The sequence below is a fragment of the Manis javanica genome, chromosome 3 (genome assembly GCF_040802235.1).
Source record: "Manis javanica isolate MJ-LG chromosome 3, MJ_LKY, whole genome shotgun sequence".
Lineage (NCBI taxonomy): Eukaryota > Metazoa > Chordata > Mammalia > Pholidota > Manidae > Manis > Manis javanica.
The window spans coordinates 181,791,223-181,811,582 of record NC_133158.1 but is presented as its reverse complement, the minus strand read 5'-3'; the positions used below and the strand labels follow the sequence as shown (position 1 = coordinate 181,811,582).

Here is a 20,360-nt window from a genome sequence, read left to right as displayed (position 1 = left end):
AAAAGACACTTAGAAGAATTACCCGTCAGGTAAATGCAAATCAAAGTACAATGAGACACTTATCATGGCTGATCATTAGTAATGCGTGTAACTGTCAAGTCAGTTGTTAACTGCTGTACACCTGAAACAAATGTAATGTTGTATATCAACTACATATCAATTTAAAACATAAAATGCTTAAAATCTAAAAAGAAAGCCACCCACAATGAGATACCACTTAACACCCATTAAGATAACTAGGATTGAAAAGATAGATAACTACAAGTGTTGGTTGAAGAGGTGGATAAACTGGAAACCTCACATACTTCCGATGGGAATGTAAAATAGTGGAGCTGCTTTATAAAATAGTCTGATAGCTCCTCCCTTGGGTTGGGAGATCTGTGCACCTCCATGGCCTGAGAGATGATCTCCTTCCCCAGATTGGGGAAGTTTTCAGCAATTACCTCCTCAAAGACACTTTCCCTTTTTCTCTCTCTTCTTCTTCTGGTATCCCTATAATAGGAATATTGTTCTGTGTGGATTGGTCACACAGTTCTCTTAATATTCTTTCATTCTTAGAGATCCTTTTTTCTCTCTGTGCCTCAGCTTCTTTGCATTCCTCTTCTCTAATTTCTATTTCATTTATCGTCTCCTCCACCGTATCTATTCTGCTTTTAAAACCTTCCACTGTATGCTTCATTTCTTATACTGTGTTCCGTAATGATTGGATCTCCGATCGAAATTCATTCCTGAGTTCTTGAATATTTTTCTGTACTTCCATGAGCATATTTATGATCTTTATTTTGAAATCTCTTTCAGGAAGATTCATGAGGTCAATTTCATTTTACTCTGTGATGTATTTATGATTTAGCTTTGAACCAGGTTCCTTTGGTGTTTTATATTTGTATGTGGTGCCCTCTAATACCCAGAAGGTCTGCTCTCTGGAGCTGCTCAGCCTCTGGAGCAATGTTGGGGGTTGCAGGAGTGCGGTGTTGGTGCCTGAGGGGTGGAAAGAGTTGTTTCCTGCTTCCTGGCTGCTATGCCTGTCTCCACTGCCAGAACCAGCGGGCCGAGCACACAGGCATAAGCCTCTATGCTTTGTGTTTGCAGCTGGTGTAGGCAGAGCTTCTCTCTGGCTGGCCTGATGCCAGGGTAGGCGCTGCTGCTTTGTGAGCCAGGTGCCAGCTGGCTGGGAGGAAGGCACAGCAGCCTCATATCTCAGAGGGGGGCCTTGGAGCTGCGTAGCCAGCCAGGGGGCTGAAGCGCCTGAAGATCATTAAAGTTTCCAACCTGCTGGACCGAGTGCACCTGGACAATTTTGACTATCTGTCCTTTCTCCTGAGCAGGTAAGCTGTGTGCAATCCTTGCCTCTTTAGCAGCCCTCTCGTTGTTAGGAAGTCTCTCTGACTGCCTGCCTTTCTTTTTTCCCAGAGTAGCCAGATATGGATCCCTGTTTTCTACATGCAGCTGGAATCCCAGTCTCTCCAGGTATTCTGCCTGTCTTAGCTTTCCAACCCCCCTATTCACCAGAGCAGCACGTAATGTAGGTTTGTGCTCCTAGAGCAGATCTCCAGGGCTAGGTGTTCAGCAGTCCCAGGCCTCCACTCCCTACCTGCTCCGTTTCTCTTCCTCCCACTGGTGAGCTAGGGTGATGGAAGGGCTTGGGTCCCACCAGGCTATGGCTTTGGCATGTTATCCTCTATGAGGTCTGTTCTTTTCTCCAGGGGTATGCAGTCTGACATAGCCTTCTTTTCTATTGCTCTTTCAGGATTAGTTGTATTAATTATATTTTCATATTATATGCAGTTTTAGGAGGAAGCCTCTGTCTCACCTCTCACACCTCCATCTTTAATCCCCAGGAATCTCATGCACTTTAAATGAGTGAATTTTACAGTATGTGAATTGTATTTCAATACAGTTGCTCAAGAAAAACATGGGAAAAAAAGCAGAGTACTGCATTAAAGGGCAGGATTTCTTTGTCATATTTCCACAGAAATGTTCCAATAGAAATCTTCTCAACTTTTGACAATTTTTCAATCAGAAAAAAATGGTCTTTTAACTTGAACATTAGCAGGTTTGTAATAAATGTATAGGAGCAACTCCCATGCTGTACCTGTTCAAAATCTCTTTCTTAGAACAGAACTAAACAGCACTAAAATCTGAAGTCCTTGACCAGGTCCAGCATTCCCCATATTCCACCTCAGTCATGTGCTGGTGATGTAAAACTGGAAGCCAAGGACGTCACAGAGAAATCTGAAGGAATGGAAGCATTTCTCACATTGGTTAGATGACAGATAAACACTAATTATAAAAGAAACATTCCAAGCAAAAAGTTGCCCTCTGTGCTCATGGTCCCCACTTCAAAGAGGGCATGAGTTTCATGTCCCCTGGGAAAAGCAGATGGCTTTTGTTTAGTGTTCAGCAAAGCAGTGCTCCATGCAACTAGTTCCCAGGGGAACTGCAGAAATCAGGGTCTATGGTCAAGTCAGTGTGGAAAGTGCTGTATGACTTCCTCCCTTGGACATCAGCACAGCAATGGCTCTGAGAAGTCCAGAAGCAAAGCAGCCTGTTTATTTCTGTTTATCCAGGTTATGTGAGCACAGGCGCTTTCCTTTCCACATGACGTCTACTAACACATGCTGAAAGGACACCAGTGGAAAGAGTGTGGTTAACAGAATGAATTATTATCTACAGGATTCTGTTCCACCCTCTTGTCCCACCCTCATGCTGATCTAGCTCTGTAGGGGCAAGACAATAGTAAGTAATCAATTATTTCATGTTCTTGGGCTTCCTGGGAGACGAGACTCTTGCTTACCAATGTGTCAATGAACAGGGTTCTAAGTAACCCTTCAGGAAGACCTCATTTACCCTTTTGGCAAAATGCATGGTGTAAACCATTGGTGACTCAGAGCTGAAATGTGTGGTTTCAAATCCCCAGGGTTTGAATATTTTAATATTAGGGATGTAAGAAAGACTCCAGGAAAAGCAAAACAGCTTCAAGAGCTCTGACGATATTTCCCTATTGATGCTTTTTATGGTTTCTAGTTTCTATCAAGTCAGAGCTTACATAACATGATTTAAGTTACAGGCAGTCAGCTCAGAAAAGGAGGCAACGGCAATGATTATGGAAATAAACTCAATTTCAAGAACTCTATAGGGAAGCACCTTACTTTTTACTCTCTTAAAGGAATCTCTGCCAAATTACAGGATTTGACAAAAGCCCAGTGCATTTATTTAGTCAGTAATGGCAGCAACCTGGCGACCTATGCCATAATCAGGGAGTTGTCCCAGGAGCCTCCCCTCTTGCTGCCTTCCAAATACTTCCCAGAGCCATTGCTGCCCCTCCATTCTGATGACCACTGTCCCACAGTCCTCTCCATCTCCTCTGAACCAGTGGGGTAAGCTGGTCCACCTGTCTCTCCTCTCCCCTGCCACACGTGCCACCCTCCTCCTCAGAGCCCCCAGGGCTCCTGTACCCACAGGGCCCCCTGCAACCACCATGCCCAACAGCCCCATCACCTGCTCTCCTGAGAAAGCAAAACTTACAAACTTGAGTCACTGGATGGATTCAGGACCAGGACCTTGGTCACCGTGGGCCAACTCAGGGGCTGGTGGGCATACATCAGCTTAGCAACTGCTGGAACTCATGTCTGAAAAGGTGAACTCCAGCAAGAGAGAATCCAGTTGCCACTGTGTGCTGTCATGGCTTTCAGTGGTCACTGCTTTGACACTAGTCACCCCCAGAACCTGGCATTCGAGGAAAAACCAAGCTGGCAGCTTGATGTGATGTGAGCCAGCTGCTAACAGTAAGGGGCAGTGGCAGCACGCCGTTCCAGTTTGAGATGTGATTTCAAGGGCCAAGGGAGGCATGAATCCATATTCATATTGTGATTTTAATTCACCTTTTAGAAAAACTACATTATGCTTAATGCAGTATACTGGCCTTACATGACTAATGTCACATGTCAAATCCAGAGAGTTGACATGCAAATTAATCTAGAGACTCAGAATAAATTCACATCTGCAAACAGAATATTTCCACTCTGAAAATTAGAATTGGAAAATTCAGAGCTAAGTGTAATATTCCATTTACACTTATGTCATAGATTATTAAAAAGAGGTGAGAATAAACCTAAGAAGCCATTCAGTGCCAAATGAAATGACCAGGTCAAGTCAGATGTGCTGATACCCAAATGATCACGAAAATACTGCTTTTTGCATATGCTAAAATAATTTCTTAACTTCTTCTATATGAAAATGTTCTGAATTTACATAATGCCCTTCATGTCAGGAACTCCATCTTTTATAATCTATTAGCTATTAATTCCCTATTAATATTACCTCATTTGAACTCCTGTTCCCAAATTAATCGTAAGAAAAAAAATCTAAGGTCCAGATATTTACATTTTTAGATATTATTCAGCCACCATAGCCCTCAAGGAATCTCAAAATGCTCATGAGAGTGAAAACTGTGAGTTTTCCCTTTAAACTAAACAGTTGAAAAGAACGCAAATTTTCTTTTGAGTAAGTACAAAATAAAACAGAGAGATAGCAACACTGGACTTTGTAAGCATACACTGAAATTTTTTTTTATTAAAGTATCATTGATATACAATCTTATGTTGGTTTCAAATACATAACACAGTGGTTCAACATTTAGCCATATTATCAAGTCCTCACCCGCTCCAGTGCGTTCACTGTCCACCAACATAGTAAGATGTTAGAGAATAATTAACTGCATTTTCCATGCTGCACTACCATCCCCGTGACAAACCTATATTATGATTATGAATTATTGTGCCCTTTAATCCCTTTCCCCCTTCCCTCCACCCTCCCCAACTCCTCCCCTTGGTAACCGCTAGTCCCTTTTCAGTGTCTATGAGTCTACTGCTATTTTGTTCCTTCTGTTTGGCTTTGTTTTCTTACTCCACAAATAAGTGAAATCATTTGGTATTTGTCTTTCTCCACCTGGCTTAGTTCACTGAGCCTAATACCCTCTAGCTCCATCCGTTTTATTGCAATTGGGAAGATTTCTTTTCTTTTTTGACTGAATAATATTCCATTGTGTATATGTACCACATCTTCTTTATTCATTCATCTACTGATGAACACTTAGGTTGCATCCATATTTTGTCTATTGTAAATAGTGCTGCGATAAACATAGGGGTGCATCTGTCTTTTTCAAACTGGGCTCCTGCATTCTTAGGGTAAATTCCTAGGGGTGGAATTCCTGGGTCAAACACTATTTCTATTTTTAGTTTTTTGAGGAACCTCCATATTGCTTTCCACACGGTTGCACCAATTTACATTCCCATCCACAGTGTAGGAAGGCTCTCTTTGCTCCGCATCCTTGCCAGCATGTTATTTCTTGTCTTTTGGATGTTGACCATTCTAACTGGTGTAAGGTGTTATCTCATTGTACTTTTAATATGCATTTCCCTGATGATTAGTGATGTGGAGCATCTTTTCATGTGCCTGTTGGCCATCCAAATTTCTTCCTTGGACAAGTGTCTATTCGGGTCCTCCGCCCATTTTTTAATTGGGTTATTTGTCTTTTGGGTGTTGAGGCATATGAGTTGTTTATATATTTTGGATGTTAACCCCTTGTTGGGTATGTCATTCACAAATATATTCTCCCATACTGTAGGATGCCTTTTTGTCCTTTGCTGTACAGAAGCTTTTCAGTTTGCTGGAGTCCCACTTGTTCATTTCTTATTTCATTTCCCTTGCCCGAGGAGATGTGTCCAGGAAAAAGTTGCTGATAATTACATTCAAGAGATTTTTGCCTATGTTGTCTTCTAAGTTTTATGGTTTCATGTCTTACATTTAGGTCTTTGATCCATTTTGAGTTTACTTTTGTGTGTGAGGTTAGGCAATAATCCAGTTTCATTCTCATAGTTGTCCAGTTTTCCCAACACCAGCTGTTGAAGAGACTGTCTTTTCCCCATTGTATGTCCATGGTTCCTTTATCGTATATTAATTGACCATATATGTTTGGGTTAATATCTGGACTCCCTATTCTGTTCCACTGGTCTGTGGGTCTGTTCTTGTGTCAGTACAAAATTGTTTTGATTATTGTGGCTTTGTAGTAGAGCTTGAAGTCAGGGAGCATAATCCCTCCAACTTTGTTCTTCTTTCCCAGGATTGCTTTGGCTATTTGGGGTCTTTTGGCATACACTGACATTTTAACTCAAGAGAGTCTTTTATTTCAATATATAACAACAAAAGAAATGAATCAAATGTTATCTGTCTTGTGCCAGAGTGAATTACGGATGCATCTGGCTCTCCTGTTATGATCCCAGGAAGGCAGGACTGGAATGGTCACATATGCATTCCTGAGGGCTTAGCACACAGCAGGCTAGTAAGTGCTCACTGATTTGAACCCTGGCTTTAATGCAGTAAGTAAACAATTAGATGTCTTAGCAGAGGTGACTTGGATGGTCTTGTCTATCTTTCCAACCTGATACCATGAAATCTTTCATTCTGGTTATTTTAAGAATAGTAATTAAAAAAAACTTCATATTGCTTTCCAAAACATGTTTTAGTCATATAATTAAAACAGACCCCACTAATCCAGACTGTGTGCTTTGGGTTGAAGTTTATACTCTATGAAAAGAGAACAGAGATGAGATTTTCATTGAAAAATTTACATTTCACTGAAGATCTACTTGTAATTGACAGGGGACTTCCTTTGCCTGCCTGGGATCCATACCTCTTCCTCTGGTAAGAGCCTGAGTTGGTTTTGGAGAGCTACCCTTCCTCACTGGCTACAGTCTTGGTCGTCTATCAAGAAAAGGGCCTGGCGTTCCCTTGGCCAAGAGAAAGGCTCAGGCCCCAGTTATACACGTGTTCAAATACCTCTCCCTGCAATGTGAGTCTGGAACCAATTGGCCCAAGCACTCAAGGGGAGGTGAGGGCAGATTCAGTCAGTTGGTAGCACCAAAAGACTGTTAGCTGCTGCCCAAACCCTCATGGCTGCCTCCAGGTCCTCTTCCACACCGGTTCCCCAGCTAGTCCTCCAGTCAGCAAGCTTACCACCATCCTTCAAACACGTCCCCTCTTCCCTCTGGGTTAGCTAGAGATGGATTCTGTTTACTGCAACCACAGAATCCTGATGAAAGTGCAGGCATTCCCCAAATCCTTCCTGACCAGTAACATTTGCTATGCCAATTCCAGGGCAGCTTCATCCATTCATTAGAGCCCAGAGCAGGACTGTCCATCTGCTCAAATTACTGTGTGAATTCTTACAATAAGGTTGAGCTACTGAAAATGTTTCCTCTAATTCTCACTGGCTTCCTTCCTGTCCCTGTTAGTATAGTTTTATTTGATGATGGAATTATAAATTAAGCAGAAGATTCTACTGTTATCAGAAAAGAGCTTTAAATCTAGATTATATTTTAAGGGAAAGGGTTGAGAAGCAGACAAACTAGTAACTCAAAGTGAAATGAGGGGGTAACTTAACATTTTCACAGTTCTATTTTATCCTCATATTTTAAAATAAAGAAGTAAAAGTCAGGCCAAGGTGGAGAACAAACCATACAAGAGGACATACATGAAAGGACTGAACTGTGAAATGCAGTCCAAAAGAAAGCCACAAGCCCTATCCTCGCCTTGGCTTGCCAACTTACCTTTGCCAGGGGCAAGTGCTTTCTGAAAGGCCTCCTTCAGAGAGCTGTGCCCATGTAGGAGTCTGTGGCTGGGGCAGATGGCAACGTGGGAAGTGCCGTAAATGGCCTCAGGGGTGGCTGTGTAGGCAGTTAGCTTCTCCCCTGTGACTTGCCCATCAACCTGGTAGGGGAAACACAGCCGTTTCAGTTCTTCCATTTGGGCTGTTATGCTCCTCAGCATAACACTTTCTCCCTCCCCAGCTCAGTCCCAAACAGTGGGGACAGCATCTGACCAGCACCACGGAGATGAGGGAGAGCAGAGAAGGGCAGGAGAGAAGAGGGTAGCTTTCCTTTCTCAAGCCCTCCCTAGTGCTCACCACCAGGCATACATGTGGCCCCAAATCATTTTCCTGGTTCCTTTGTTCACAAATGGAAAAAAATTGTTACATTGTTTCTGTTCTGAGAAAGGAGGTATACTTTTCTGCAGGTAAAGTCACCAAGGCTAACACCATTTTGAAGAGGAAAGAAAGGGCAGCCTGAGTGGAGCTCCCCTCTGAGCATTCCTAGGGCTGGTTAAACGCCTTCTGAGGAAGAAACACCCGTTCAGCATCGAATGAATGCCAACTCAGTGATGGACACAGAGAACAGAGAAAAGAGATGCTCCCTCCTTCACACATTCATTCAAACGCGTTCAGAGTGTGAGTGAGGTACTAGGAGCCTGGGGCCTGGAGCCGACATCCACACTATGGCTCAAATGCCAGGGAGGTGTCACCTATAGAGCCAGGCTGGGGACCACAGAAGCACAGCCACACAGCTTTGCATCTGCAGGTCGGACAGTGCTCCCTCCTTTGAAATATCTCACTTTCAGGTGGGTTCAGGAATGGAGATGGAGACACTTTCAAAATAAAATCCTGGGCAAGGGAGAGAATGTAGAAGACGTCCATGTGCAGCCGCTGAGTGGCTCGTAGACCCACTTCTTTCACCCTGGCTGAGAACAGAGGCCTTTGACATGAAGACCAAACCCAGCTGAATGTGCAGGACCCCAGAGGAGTGGGCCCCGAGAGTCTGAACAAAAGACACGGCTAGTCGGAATTTCAGAAATCTCGCCACCTTCCCAGAAAAGCACCAAGAGGAAAGGCTCGTTTTAGCATTTGATTTTCTAAGGTTTCCCAAGCACACACTCCCTCATGGGGACTTCTCCCGCTGTCTGCAGCTGGAGTGACCGGGGTCCCTTTCTGAGGAAATGGCCCAGGGAATGCATGTGAGCTCAGTGACGAATGGCAGGCGCTCAGGAGACACCGGCGTGGTTGTTGGGAGGAGGGAGCCTAGAGGGCAGGCTGGCGGCTGCTCCTTCCTCTGGAAGGCTTGACTGGGACCAAGGGGATGGCAGGGTTTGAGCTCAATGAATGACACCAAGGCCTTGCTTTGAGAAGGAGAAATCAGAAGGATAAATAAAATAAAACATAAAACCACACACACCCGGTAAGAAATAGCAACAGAACAACTTTCTAGTCTGTAGAGACAAGAAAGGCCAAGGGGCCCCTTCCAGCACAGGTGGGCCGTCATCAGGGCACTCTCAGCAGCGTTCCCGCAGGTCAGCTCTTCTGAGCCCTGGGTTGGCACACAGCCCTGAACAGCTTCAAGCCTGTCTAGGCTTAAATGGTGCTACCCTTAGCCTCAGCTCCCTTAGGTTTTAACTTGTTTTGTGACAGAACCCCTTTGAAATTACAATGAGAACTGTGGACCCACTGCTCTGAAAAATGTCCACAAGAACATTCTACACATAATTTCAGGGAGTTCATGGATCCCCAGAAGACCCTCCATACCTGCGCTGTCCAATACGATAGCCAATGACTGCAGAGCAATTGAAATGTGGCTGGGATGTGCTATAAGTAGAAGACACAGCAGATTTTGAAGACTTTGTACTAAAACAAGAGTGTACACTATTTCCTTAATACATTTTTTAATTTCTGTATCATATCATGAAATAATAATTTTTTGGAAATAATAGCTTGAATAAAATGTTATTGGGATTAATTCTACCTGTTGCACTGTTTGCACTTTAAAAGATGTGGCCACTAGAAAATTTGGAATTCCATATGTGTCTTGCAGTGTATTTCTACTGGACAGCACTGCTGTACAGTCTCAAGCTGCTGGTCTCTTCAGTGAGTTCTAAAAATGCACAAGGGGTGCTGTGTGTATTGACTGCTGGAGATGTTACTGCTCAATCACCTTTAATGTGAAGTCCAGATGGCAGCCCACACAGTCCCCGATCCAGTGGGCCTGCATGCCTTTTATTCCATACCATTCTGGAAGGTCTGCCAGCGCATCCTGCATGGCCTATAGGAATGAAAGAAAGAGACGTAAATGCACAAAGTTTATTTAAGAGAAAGCAAATGATTTGGGGCTTGCTAAGGTAGGAAGAGTGGGGACACTAAAGGAGGCTCAGGATTTAGCCATCTTCTCATTCACCTGCCAATCAGAGGAGCCAAGCAAGGGTTAGACACAGATGCACTCACCATGACTCACCTTAGTGAGATGGGTCTGACTGAGTTCTCTACTGTGAGTGGGCCAAGGTTTCACGAAAGGAAGAAAATGAACAAGGAAAGAGCATAATTAATATCTGTGATGAGCATGGGCAGTACATTCTCTCTCACAGTCTTGGAACTAAGCAAAAGAAGTTCGAGTTTATGAATTTTGAAATTCTAAGACAAGCAATTCATGGATATGGGTGTTTTACAACTCAACCACAGTATATACAGAACATTATAATTACATCTCTGCATAAAAAATCAGCATGAGTGAAACAATCACGTTGATTTGTGTAAACATTTGCTATCAGAGGTACACATGTATTTTCATTGTTGTCTGCTTTTAATCCTAAATTCCTATAAAGGGAGGCTTTCCTATACATTATTTTCCATGGTCTCAAGTACATGCTAACCCCTATCATTTGGTGATGGGACACATTCCTTCAAATGATGGATTAAAATTAAATCATACGTGGATTTTCTCAAGATGGCAGCGTGTGTATTTTGGAAAATACAGCAAATACAACTGTTCCTAAAAGAGAGGCCAGAAGATACAGTACAACATCCAGGCTACACCTACATCTGCGAGAACTCAGCATCTCATGAAAAGGGTAAAATACAAAGCTGTGACTTGGTGGGACCCGAGCAAAACCCCCAATCCAGCTCACCGGTGGGAGGAAAGGAGTCAGAGTGGGGAGGGAATGGAAGCACAGGACTGCTAAATGACCAGCCCTAGTAATCTGCACTGGGAGCACAGACACACATTGCATGGTGTACTGGATATTAGAGAAACGCAAAAGTAAAATCCGAGAATGAGAGTGAGAACAGGTCCCCACAGCCAGATGCCCTGGGACAAAAGAAAAGTGGGTGCTTTAAAAGTCTTAAAGGGACAAGGGTTTAACAGACGGACAAAATCATTCTGGCACACTCAGCCCAGCAGGCTGGGAATTTTAAGGAACTTCAGGCGCCCTAATTTCCTGGGTGGCATTGCAGCTCCAAAGCTCCTCACAGCGATAAGCAGCCTACTGTTCATTCCCCCCTTGCTGGCACTGCAAGCAAACTGGCTGACCCACCATTGCTGCAGACAAGCTGAGGAGTAGCCCAGCTCACAGCAACCACAGAGGATCTTCTTTCATTGGGCAGCCGCCCGGCACAGGCAGAGGAAGTCGGTGCAAACTCCAGAAGGCGCAAAAGGGTGTTGTTCTCATAGGAGAACACACGCCGTGCAACTGTGACCCCCCGTAATGCCCTAGGCTACCCTGAGGGCCCCACCACTCACGGCAGCTCAAGGAATTAACCCAGAGACTGTTCCCTATGTGTGGTTAACCAGCATAGGCAGCGGAGAAGAGCAGGCAACCAGCAAGCAGGAAGGGACTTTGTTCTCCTGGATGACACACGCACCACTCAACAGTGATCACTTCTATTGCCATGAAAAGGCAGAAGAATCTGGTCCAGTCAAAAATCACTCAAACGCTAGACAGAGGGCATGGTGAGACTGATATAACCAACCTTCCTGAACATGAATTCAAAACAAAGTCATAACCATGCTTATGGACCTGCAGAGAAATATGCAAGAGCTAAGGGATGAATTATGGAGGGAGACAACAGAAATGAAACAAACAATGGAAGGTTGAAGAACAGACTGGATGAGGTGCAAGAGACTGTTAATAGAATAGAAATGAGAGAACAGGAATACAGAGAAGCTGAGGCAGAGAGAGATAAAAGGATCTCTAGGAATGAAAGAATATTAAGAGAACTGTGTGACCAATTCAAACAGAACATTATCCGTATTCTAGGGGTACCAGAAGAAGAAGAGAGAGAAAAAGGGATAGAAAGTGTCTTTGAAGAAATAATTGCTGAAAACTTCCCCAAGCTGGGAAGGAAATAGTCTCTCAGACCATGGAAGCCCACAGATCTCCCAACACAAGGGACCTAAGGAGGATAACACCAAGACATATAATAATTAAAATAGCAAAGATCAAACAGAAGGACAGGGTATTAAAGGCAGCCAGAGAGAGAAAAAAGATCACCTACAAAGGAAAACCCATCAGGCTATCATCAGACTTCTCAACAGAAACTTTACAGGCCAGAAGAGAATGGCATGATATATTTAATGCAATGAAACATAAGGGCCTTGAACCAAGAATACTGTATCCAGCATGATTATCATTTAAATTTGAAGGACGGATTAAACAATTCCCAGATAAGCAAAAGTTGAGGGAATTTACCTCCTACAAACCACATCTACAGTGTATTTTAAAGGGACTGCTCTAGATGGAATTACTTCTAAGGCTAATTAGATGTCACCAGAGAAAATAAAATCACACCAAAGAAAGCAGACCAACCAAATACTAACTAAAGGCAAAAAATAAAATCAGCTATCCACAAAAGCAGTGAAGGGAAACACAAAAGAGTACAGAATAAAACACCTAACATATAAAGAGTGGAGGAGAAAGAATAAGAAGGGAGACAAATAAAGAATCATCAGTGTTTATAATCACGTAATAAGTGAGTTAAAGTTAGACAGTTAGATAGTAAAGAACCTACCCTTGAACCTCTGGTAACCATGAATCCAAAGCCTGCAAAGGCAATAAGTACATACCTATCGATAATCACCCTAAATGTAAATGGACTAATGCACCAGTCAAAAGACACAGAGTAACAGAATGAATTAAAAAGCAAGACCCATCTATATGTTGCTTACAAGAGACTCATCTCAAACCCAAAGACATATACAGACTAAAAGTGAAGGGATGGAAAAAGATATTTCATGCAAAGAATAGGGAGAAAAAAGCAGGTGTTACAGTGCTTGTATCAGACAAAATAGACTTCAAAACAAAGAAAGTAACAAGAGATAAAGAGGGACATTACATAATAATAAAGGGGTCAGTCCAACAAGAGGATATATAACCATTATAAATATCTATGCACCCAACACAGGAGCACCAACATATGTGAAACAAATACTAACAGAAATAAAGAGGGAAATAGAATGTAGTACATTCATTTTAGGAGACTTTAACACACCACTCAGTTTAAAGGACAGATCCACCAGACAGAAAATAAGTAAGGACACAGAGGCACTGAACAACACAATAGAACAGATGGACCTAACAGACATCTACAGAACTCTACACCCAAAAGCAGCAGGACACACATTCTTCTCAAGTGCACATGGAACATTTTCCAGAATAGACCACATACTAGGCCACAAAAAGAGCCTCAGTAAATTAAAAAAGACTGAAATTCTACCAACCAACTTCTCAGATCACAAAAGTGTAGAACTAGAGATAAATTGTACAAAGAAACCAAAAGGCTCACAAACACATGGAGGCTTAACAACATGCTCCTAAATAATCAATGGATCAATGACCAAATAAAAACAGAGATCGAGCAATACATGGAGACACATCACATCAGCAGCACAATGACCCAATGTCTGTGGGACGCAGTGAAGGCAGTTCTAAGAGGAAAGTATATAGCAATCCAGGCCTATTTAAACAAGGAAGAACAATCCCAAATGAATAGTCTAAAGTCACAATTATTGAAACTGGAAAAAGAAGAACAAATGAGGTCCAAAGTCAGCAGAAGGTGGGACATAATAAAGATCAGAGAAGAAATAAATAAAATTGAGAAGAATAAAACAATAGAAAAAAAATAAATGAAAGCAAGAGCTGGGGCTTTGAGAAAATAAACAAAATAGATAACCCCCCAGTCAGACTTATTAAGAGAAAAAGAGAGTCTACACGCATAACATAATCAGCAATAAGAAAGGCAAAATCACAACAGACACCACAGAAATACAAAGAATTATGAGAGAAAAACCATGAAAATCTATATGCTAACAAGCTGGAAAACCTAGAAGAAATGGACAACTTTCTAGAAAAATACAACCTTCCACGACTGACCAAGGAAGAAACAGAAAATCTAAACAGACCAACTACCAGCAACAAAATTGAAATCGCAATCAAAACACTACCCAAGAACAAAACTCCCGGGCCAATGGATTCACCACTGAATTTTATCAGACATTTAGAGAAGACATAATACCTATTCTCCTTAAAGTTTTCCAAAAAATAGAAGAGGAGGGAATACTTCAAAACTCATTCTATGAAGCCAGCATCATTCTAATACCAAAACCAGGCAAAGACACCACAAAAAAAGAAAATTACAGACCAATATCCCTGAAGAACATAGATGCAGAAATACTAAAAAAAATATTAGCAAACCAAATTCAAAAATACATCAAGCAGATCATACACCATGATCAAGTGGGATTCATCTCAGGGATGCAAGGATGGTACAATATTCGAAAATCCATCACCATCATCCACCACATAAACAAAGAGAAGGACAAAAACCACATGATCATCTCCATACATGCTGAAAAAGCATTCGACAAAATTCAACATCCATTCATGATAAAAAGTCTCAACAAAATGGGTATACAGGGCAAGTACCTCAACATAATAAAGGCCATATATGAAAAACCCACAGCCAACATCATACTTAACAGAGAGAAGGTGAAAGATTTTCATCTAACATCAGGAACAAGACAGGGATGCCCACTCTCCCCACTGTTATTCAACATGGTACTGGAGGTCCTAGCCACAGCAATCAGACAAAACAAAGAAATACAAGGCATCCAGATTGGTAAGGAAGAAGTGAAACCGTCTCTGTTTGCAGATGACATGATATTGTATATAAAAAACCCTAAAGACTCCACTCCAAACTACTAGATCTAATACCAGAATTCAGCAAAGTTGCGGGATACAAAATTAATACACAGAAATCTGTTGCTTTACTATACACTAACGATGAACTAACAGAAAGAGAAATCAGGAAAACAATTCCATTCACAATTGCATCAAAAAGAATAAAATACCTAGGAATAAACCTAACCAAGGAAGTGAAAGACTTATACCCTGAAAACTACAAGACATTCGTTAAGAGAAATTAAAGAGGACACTAACAAATGGAAACTCATCCCATGCTCTTGGCTAGGAAGAATTAATAATGTCAAAATAGCCATCCTGCCTAAAGCAATCTACAGATTCAATGCAATCCCTATCAAAATACCAACAGCATTCTTCAATGAACTAGAGAAAATAGTTCTAAAATTCATATGGAACCACAGAAGACCTTGAAGAGCTAAAGCAATCCAGAGAAGGAAGAATAAAGTGGGGGGGGATCTCGCTTCCCAACTTCAAGCTCTACTTCAAAGCCACAGTAATCAAGACTATTTGGAATTGGCACAAGAACAGACGCATAGACCAGTGGAACAGAACAGAGAGTCCAGATATCAACTCAAACATACGGGTCAATTAATATACGATAAAGGAGCCATGGACATACAATGGGGAAATGACAGCCTCTTCAACAGATGGTGTTGGCAAAATTGGACAGCTACATGTAAGAGAATGAAACTGGATCACTGTCTAACTCCATACATAAAAGTAAACTCGAAATGGATCAAAGACCTGAATGTAAGTCATGAAACCATAAAATTCTTAGAAAAAAACATGGGCAAAAATTTCTTGGCCATAAACATGAGCAACTTCTTCATGAACATATCTCCCCAGGCAAGGGAAACAAAAGCAAAAATGAACAAGTGGGACTATATCAAGCTGAGAAGTTTCTGTATAGCAAAGGACACCATCAACAGAACAAAAAGGCAACCTACAGTATGGGAGAATATATTCATAAGTGACATATCCGATAAAGGGTTGACATACAAAATATATAGAGAGCTCATGCGCTTCAACAAACAAAAAGCAAATAATCCAATTAGAAAATGGGCAGAGGAGCTGAATAGACACTTCTCCAAAGAAGAAATTCAGATGGCCAACAGGCACATGAAAAGATGCTCAACATCACTAATCATCGGAGAAATGCAAATTAAAACCACAATGAGATATCACCTCACACCAGTTAGGATGGCCAACATCCAAAAGACAAACAACAACAAATGCTGGCGAGGATGTGGAGAAAGGGGAACCCTCCTGCACTGCTGGTGGGAATGTAAATTAGTTCAACCATTGTGGAAAGCAGTATGGAGAGGTTCCTCAAAAAACTCAAAATAGAAATACCATTTGACCCAGGAATTCCACTCCTAGGAATTTACCCTAAGAATACAGCAGCCCAGTTTGAAAAAGACAGATGCACCCCTATGTTGATTGCAGCATTATTTATAATAGCCAAGAAATGGAAGCAACCTAAGTGTTCATCAGTAGATGAATGAATAATGAAAATGTGGTACATATACACAATGGAATATTATACAGCCATAAGAAGGAAACAAATCCTACCATTTGGAACAACATGGATGGAGCTAGAGGGTATTATGCTCAGTGAAATAAGCCAGGTGGAGAAAGACAAGTATCAAATGATTTCACTCATCTACGGAGTATAAGAACAAAGAAAAAACTGAAGGAACAAAATAGCAGCAGACTCACAGAACCCAAGAATAGACTAACAGTTACCAAACGGAAAGGGACTGGGGAGGGATAAGGGGAAAAAGGAGCATTATGATTAGCACATGTAATGTAAGTGGGGGACACAGGGAAGGCGGTATAACACAGAAAAGACCAGTCATGATTCTATAGCATCTTACTATGCTGATGGACAGTGAGTGTAATGGGGTATGTGGTGGGGACTTGATAATAGGGGGAGTCTAGTAACCATAATGTTGCTCATGTAATTGTACATTAATGATACCAAAATTAAAACAAAAGGGAGAAAAAAGTAAATCATATGTTTGTAGTATGAAGAGTCCACTTTTAAATTCCTAATTATATTGTAATGAATAGAGGCAACATTTAGTGGTTTGGAATTCATGGAGTGCTTTTACATACATCTTTTCTTACATACTCTGGTAAGGTTGCCCACTTTCAGATCAGTGAACCTATGTTGAGAGAGGCTGTAACTCTCTCATGCAAGGCTGTAGAGACAGAGAAGCCAGGACTAGAATGCACACTTCTTTCCCCTGTAGCACATAGTTTCTCGCTCTATTGTGTGATAGTCAACACAGGGCATTTTTTATACCTGCCATCTACTTATCCATGCATTCTCATTTGTTCAGGAGAGTTTAGAAGCTTCAAGATCTAGAAATTCTCCCTGAGGCAGAAATTGTGGATAACAGATATCATCAAGCTGGCCATTAGTGTGTTCATTCATGTCTTTATTCCACCACAGTGTGTTAACCAGCCCTCCCACCTTACCAGGACCTCATCTAGGCAATGGGAGCCTGAGAATACACAAAGCAGGATGTGCCAGAGTCCCTAACCTAAGTTCAAATAATGCACAAATGAAGCCTGCTGCTATTAGTTGCGTAACTGATCAAAATTCAATGCCAAATGCTATTAATATCAAAAAGGTGGGACATGGGTCATGGAGACGAGTCAAAGGAAAAGAAAAATAGTGGGAAGGTAGGAAGAAAAGCAGAGTGAAAAACAGAGAGATACAAAAGAGCTGGGCAGATGGACCAGAGAGATAAAGGGAAGTCTTAGGGGTGGGTGGGTGAGGAAAGAGAAGCTCTGAAAGGTACAAAAAGAAGGAAAAATAAGGAGAATTTGAAAGGAGAGGCAAGGTAGACAGGTAATGGAGAAATGGTGCAGGTGAGGGAATGAAAATTGGGGGAGAAAATTCTAGTGTGCATGGTGTCCAAGCTGAAGAGTGTGCCCACAGTGGACTGCAATGAACAGCTGCCACAGTGGGAGACACTGGATTGCTCTCTGCTCAATAACAAGGTGAGCTTCCAGCCACACGCTGCTCATGTGAAACCTTCGTAAGATTGTATATCCATGATACCTTAATAAAAAAAAAAATGCCCTTTATGATGTTATATAATCAACCAGAAACTGGGCATCTGAAAGTCTATTTGGTAGTTTGGAAAGGAGACTCACGAAAACCCAAGAGCTGATAAAAAAGATTCATTTTAAGAAAAATTTAAGGTAAGTTTTAAAACTTGATAATTTAATATGATCTGTACTTAAAACACCTTAGGATATTAATGAAAGTATATTCTACTAGGAATGCTTGCCAAATCTCCCAGGGTAGGAACAAAGGGATCTTGAGATGCTTGTTCTAGAAAAATAAAATTAGCGTGTGCTAATGCAATACCCATGTTTCAGCTTCTTGTGATGTGTGGCAACTTTACAGGAAATAGAAAATACTTTGTGGTTACCAATAAAGTTACCCATCAGGGCCCATTATGTTCCTGTATTTTCCTGAGGGAAAAATCACTTTTGACAAGATGGTAAAAGTCCTGCTCCTGCTTGTTCATTATGCCTCAATGAAAGGAACTTGCTTTTAGTTCGTCAAAAACACCAAGCCTGCCTCATGGCCTTGTCATGTGCTATGTTCTTGCTCCAGAACACAACACTATTTCCTCACCCTCTATACGGTGGTTGTTGTCTCGGCCTAAATGTTGCAACCTGAGAGGGACCTGCCCTAGTCCCCCATTGAAAGCAGGTGTCTCTTTCATTCTCCTCCACGCCTCTAATTGTTTCTCTCCTGTTTGGTCTGCTTGCTTGCTTCTTGGTAATCTGACTCATCCTCTGGATTGTAAGCTTCCTGAGAGCAAGGAACACCTCAATTTTGTTCACCACTGTATATGTAGCATCTACAGTTCTTGGTATACAATAGGCACTTTGAGAAACAGCCCTTTCTCAAAGGTAATGTAGAGACAAGCCCTTTTCCCTCTCATCTCCCCTGCTGATAAGGAAGAGGAAAAGCCCGACTCTAACAATCTGGACCAGCTATAGCTCTGCTTCCAGTAGGCCTGCCCCATGGTCACGCTGCTGACTGTGGACACATGGCCTCATCCTCGCAGGACACAGGCCAACAGGAGCCTGGCTCTTCAGTGGGACCTCTGGCGGTCTTTCAGTGTCACTAGTATCCCTTTCTTTCCTCTCAGGGATCCTAAGAGGCCTCAATCCCATGTTTGTAAGTTAGCAAGCTTTCTACTTTAAGAGAAAGGTACCAAAAAAACCCCAAGTTGATACCAGATTAATTTTTAAATATGACTTGTGGGGTGTCTGAAATCACTCATGGTGGTGGCTTTACAGCAGCATGAGATCTTGACTCATCAAAGAAAAGTTAAATTATATTTCATATATAGTTTACATGTATTTAGTTGGATCCAAATTATTTGGAAACTAAGCAACCACACACATTAAATGTACATATGAACACTAAGTAGGCTATTTACTTCACTGAAAGAGTTATGTTCCCTCTTTCATGTAACAAGTTTCTCTACATTTCCCTTCCTGGTTGACATAAATAGAACATGAATTTGTAGAGCTATAGTTGCATGTAAGTTTCAGAATGTTGGAAAACAAATATTAGAAGCATGAAGGAGTTTCTGTTATTGACAGCACAGACTGGAGAAGGTGAATGACTGATTTTAGTATGACCAGTAGGTAATGGGAGTTTTGGGATTTGATCTTGGATAAATTGTCCTAAGGATGCGTGAAAGAGAAAAATGAGTCAGTGGGTAAGAACTGCAATGTACAAATCATCCAAAATAAGGCTTTCCTAGAAGTAAGTTCTTTCAAAGAAACGAGGGGCTTTGGAAATCAGAAAATGGCATGTGTGGTGTCTCAATTATGAATAAATCACATACCAAGATTTCCATATACTGTCAACTTGAATTGCAAAATGGTCCCTGAGCTCCTATGTTGTGTTTGGTGTAATAAAAATGCCAGGGAATCCAGAGGACACAGGACCATGTGGAACTGCCCCATGAGTGCTCAATCAGCAAAACCCAGGAAACTCCAGGGGCCAAACAGCTGGTACTTTAACAGGTAAATTATAAGAGAAAGAAAGGGGTAAAGAGGGAAAACTGTAAATTAAGACAATTAAAAGGCATTATCACATAAAAGGGAGGGTAAAAATAAACTATAGTGTCTAGGGAGGTACATTTAGGTAATAAAACTAGAGAGAAATATAAGGACATGATTATTCTAAAAGGATAGTGGCTCCTTTGTGGATGAGAGGCAATTTATTATTGCGAAGGGTATATAGAGGGCTTCTGGGGGTGCTGGCAGAATAAGGTATCTTGACCTACAATGGTGGCGGCTTTAAAATAATTCAATAAGCTGCATGCTTGTTTTCATGCTTATCTGCATTTCACTTTACAATAAAAATGTACCCAACAAAAGCACAGGGTCTTACTACCAGCTCTGGTATCATACAGGTCACAACTCTGAATCACCCACTGCTTCTGGAGAGGGAAATGCTG

The 20,360-nt window shown here is 41.6% G+C and overlaps 1 protein-coding gene across 15 annotated transcripts in view; it reads right to left on the bottom strand.

The window, feature by feature from the left end:
• LARS2 (leucyl-tRNA synthetase 2, mitochondrial) overlaps positions 1–20,360 on the bottom strand; it is a 175,001-nt gene that overhangs the window by 65,515 nt on the left and 89,126 nt on the right. For 11 of the 15 annotated variants that reach the window (XM_037015980.2, XM_037015986.2, XM_037015983.2 and 8 more), the window contains 2 exons: positions 9,819–9,926; positions 7,608–7,767 (listed from right to left, as the gene is read on the bottom strand). In XM_037015980.2, coding sequence (XP_036871875.2) covers positions 7,608–7,767; positions 9,819–9,926 — 268 coding nt within the window. Of the gene's footprint in view, positions 1–7,607; positions 7,768–9,818; positions 9,927–10,115; positions 10,147–20,360 lie in introns of all 15 variants that reach the window. The other 4 variants (XM_037015992.2, XM_073232511.1, XM_073232510.1 and 1 more) reach the window with 1 other exon arrangement.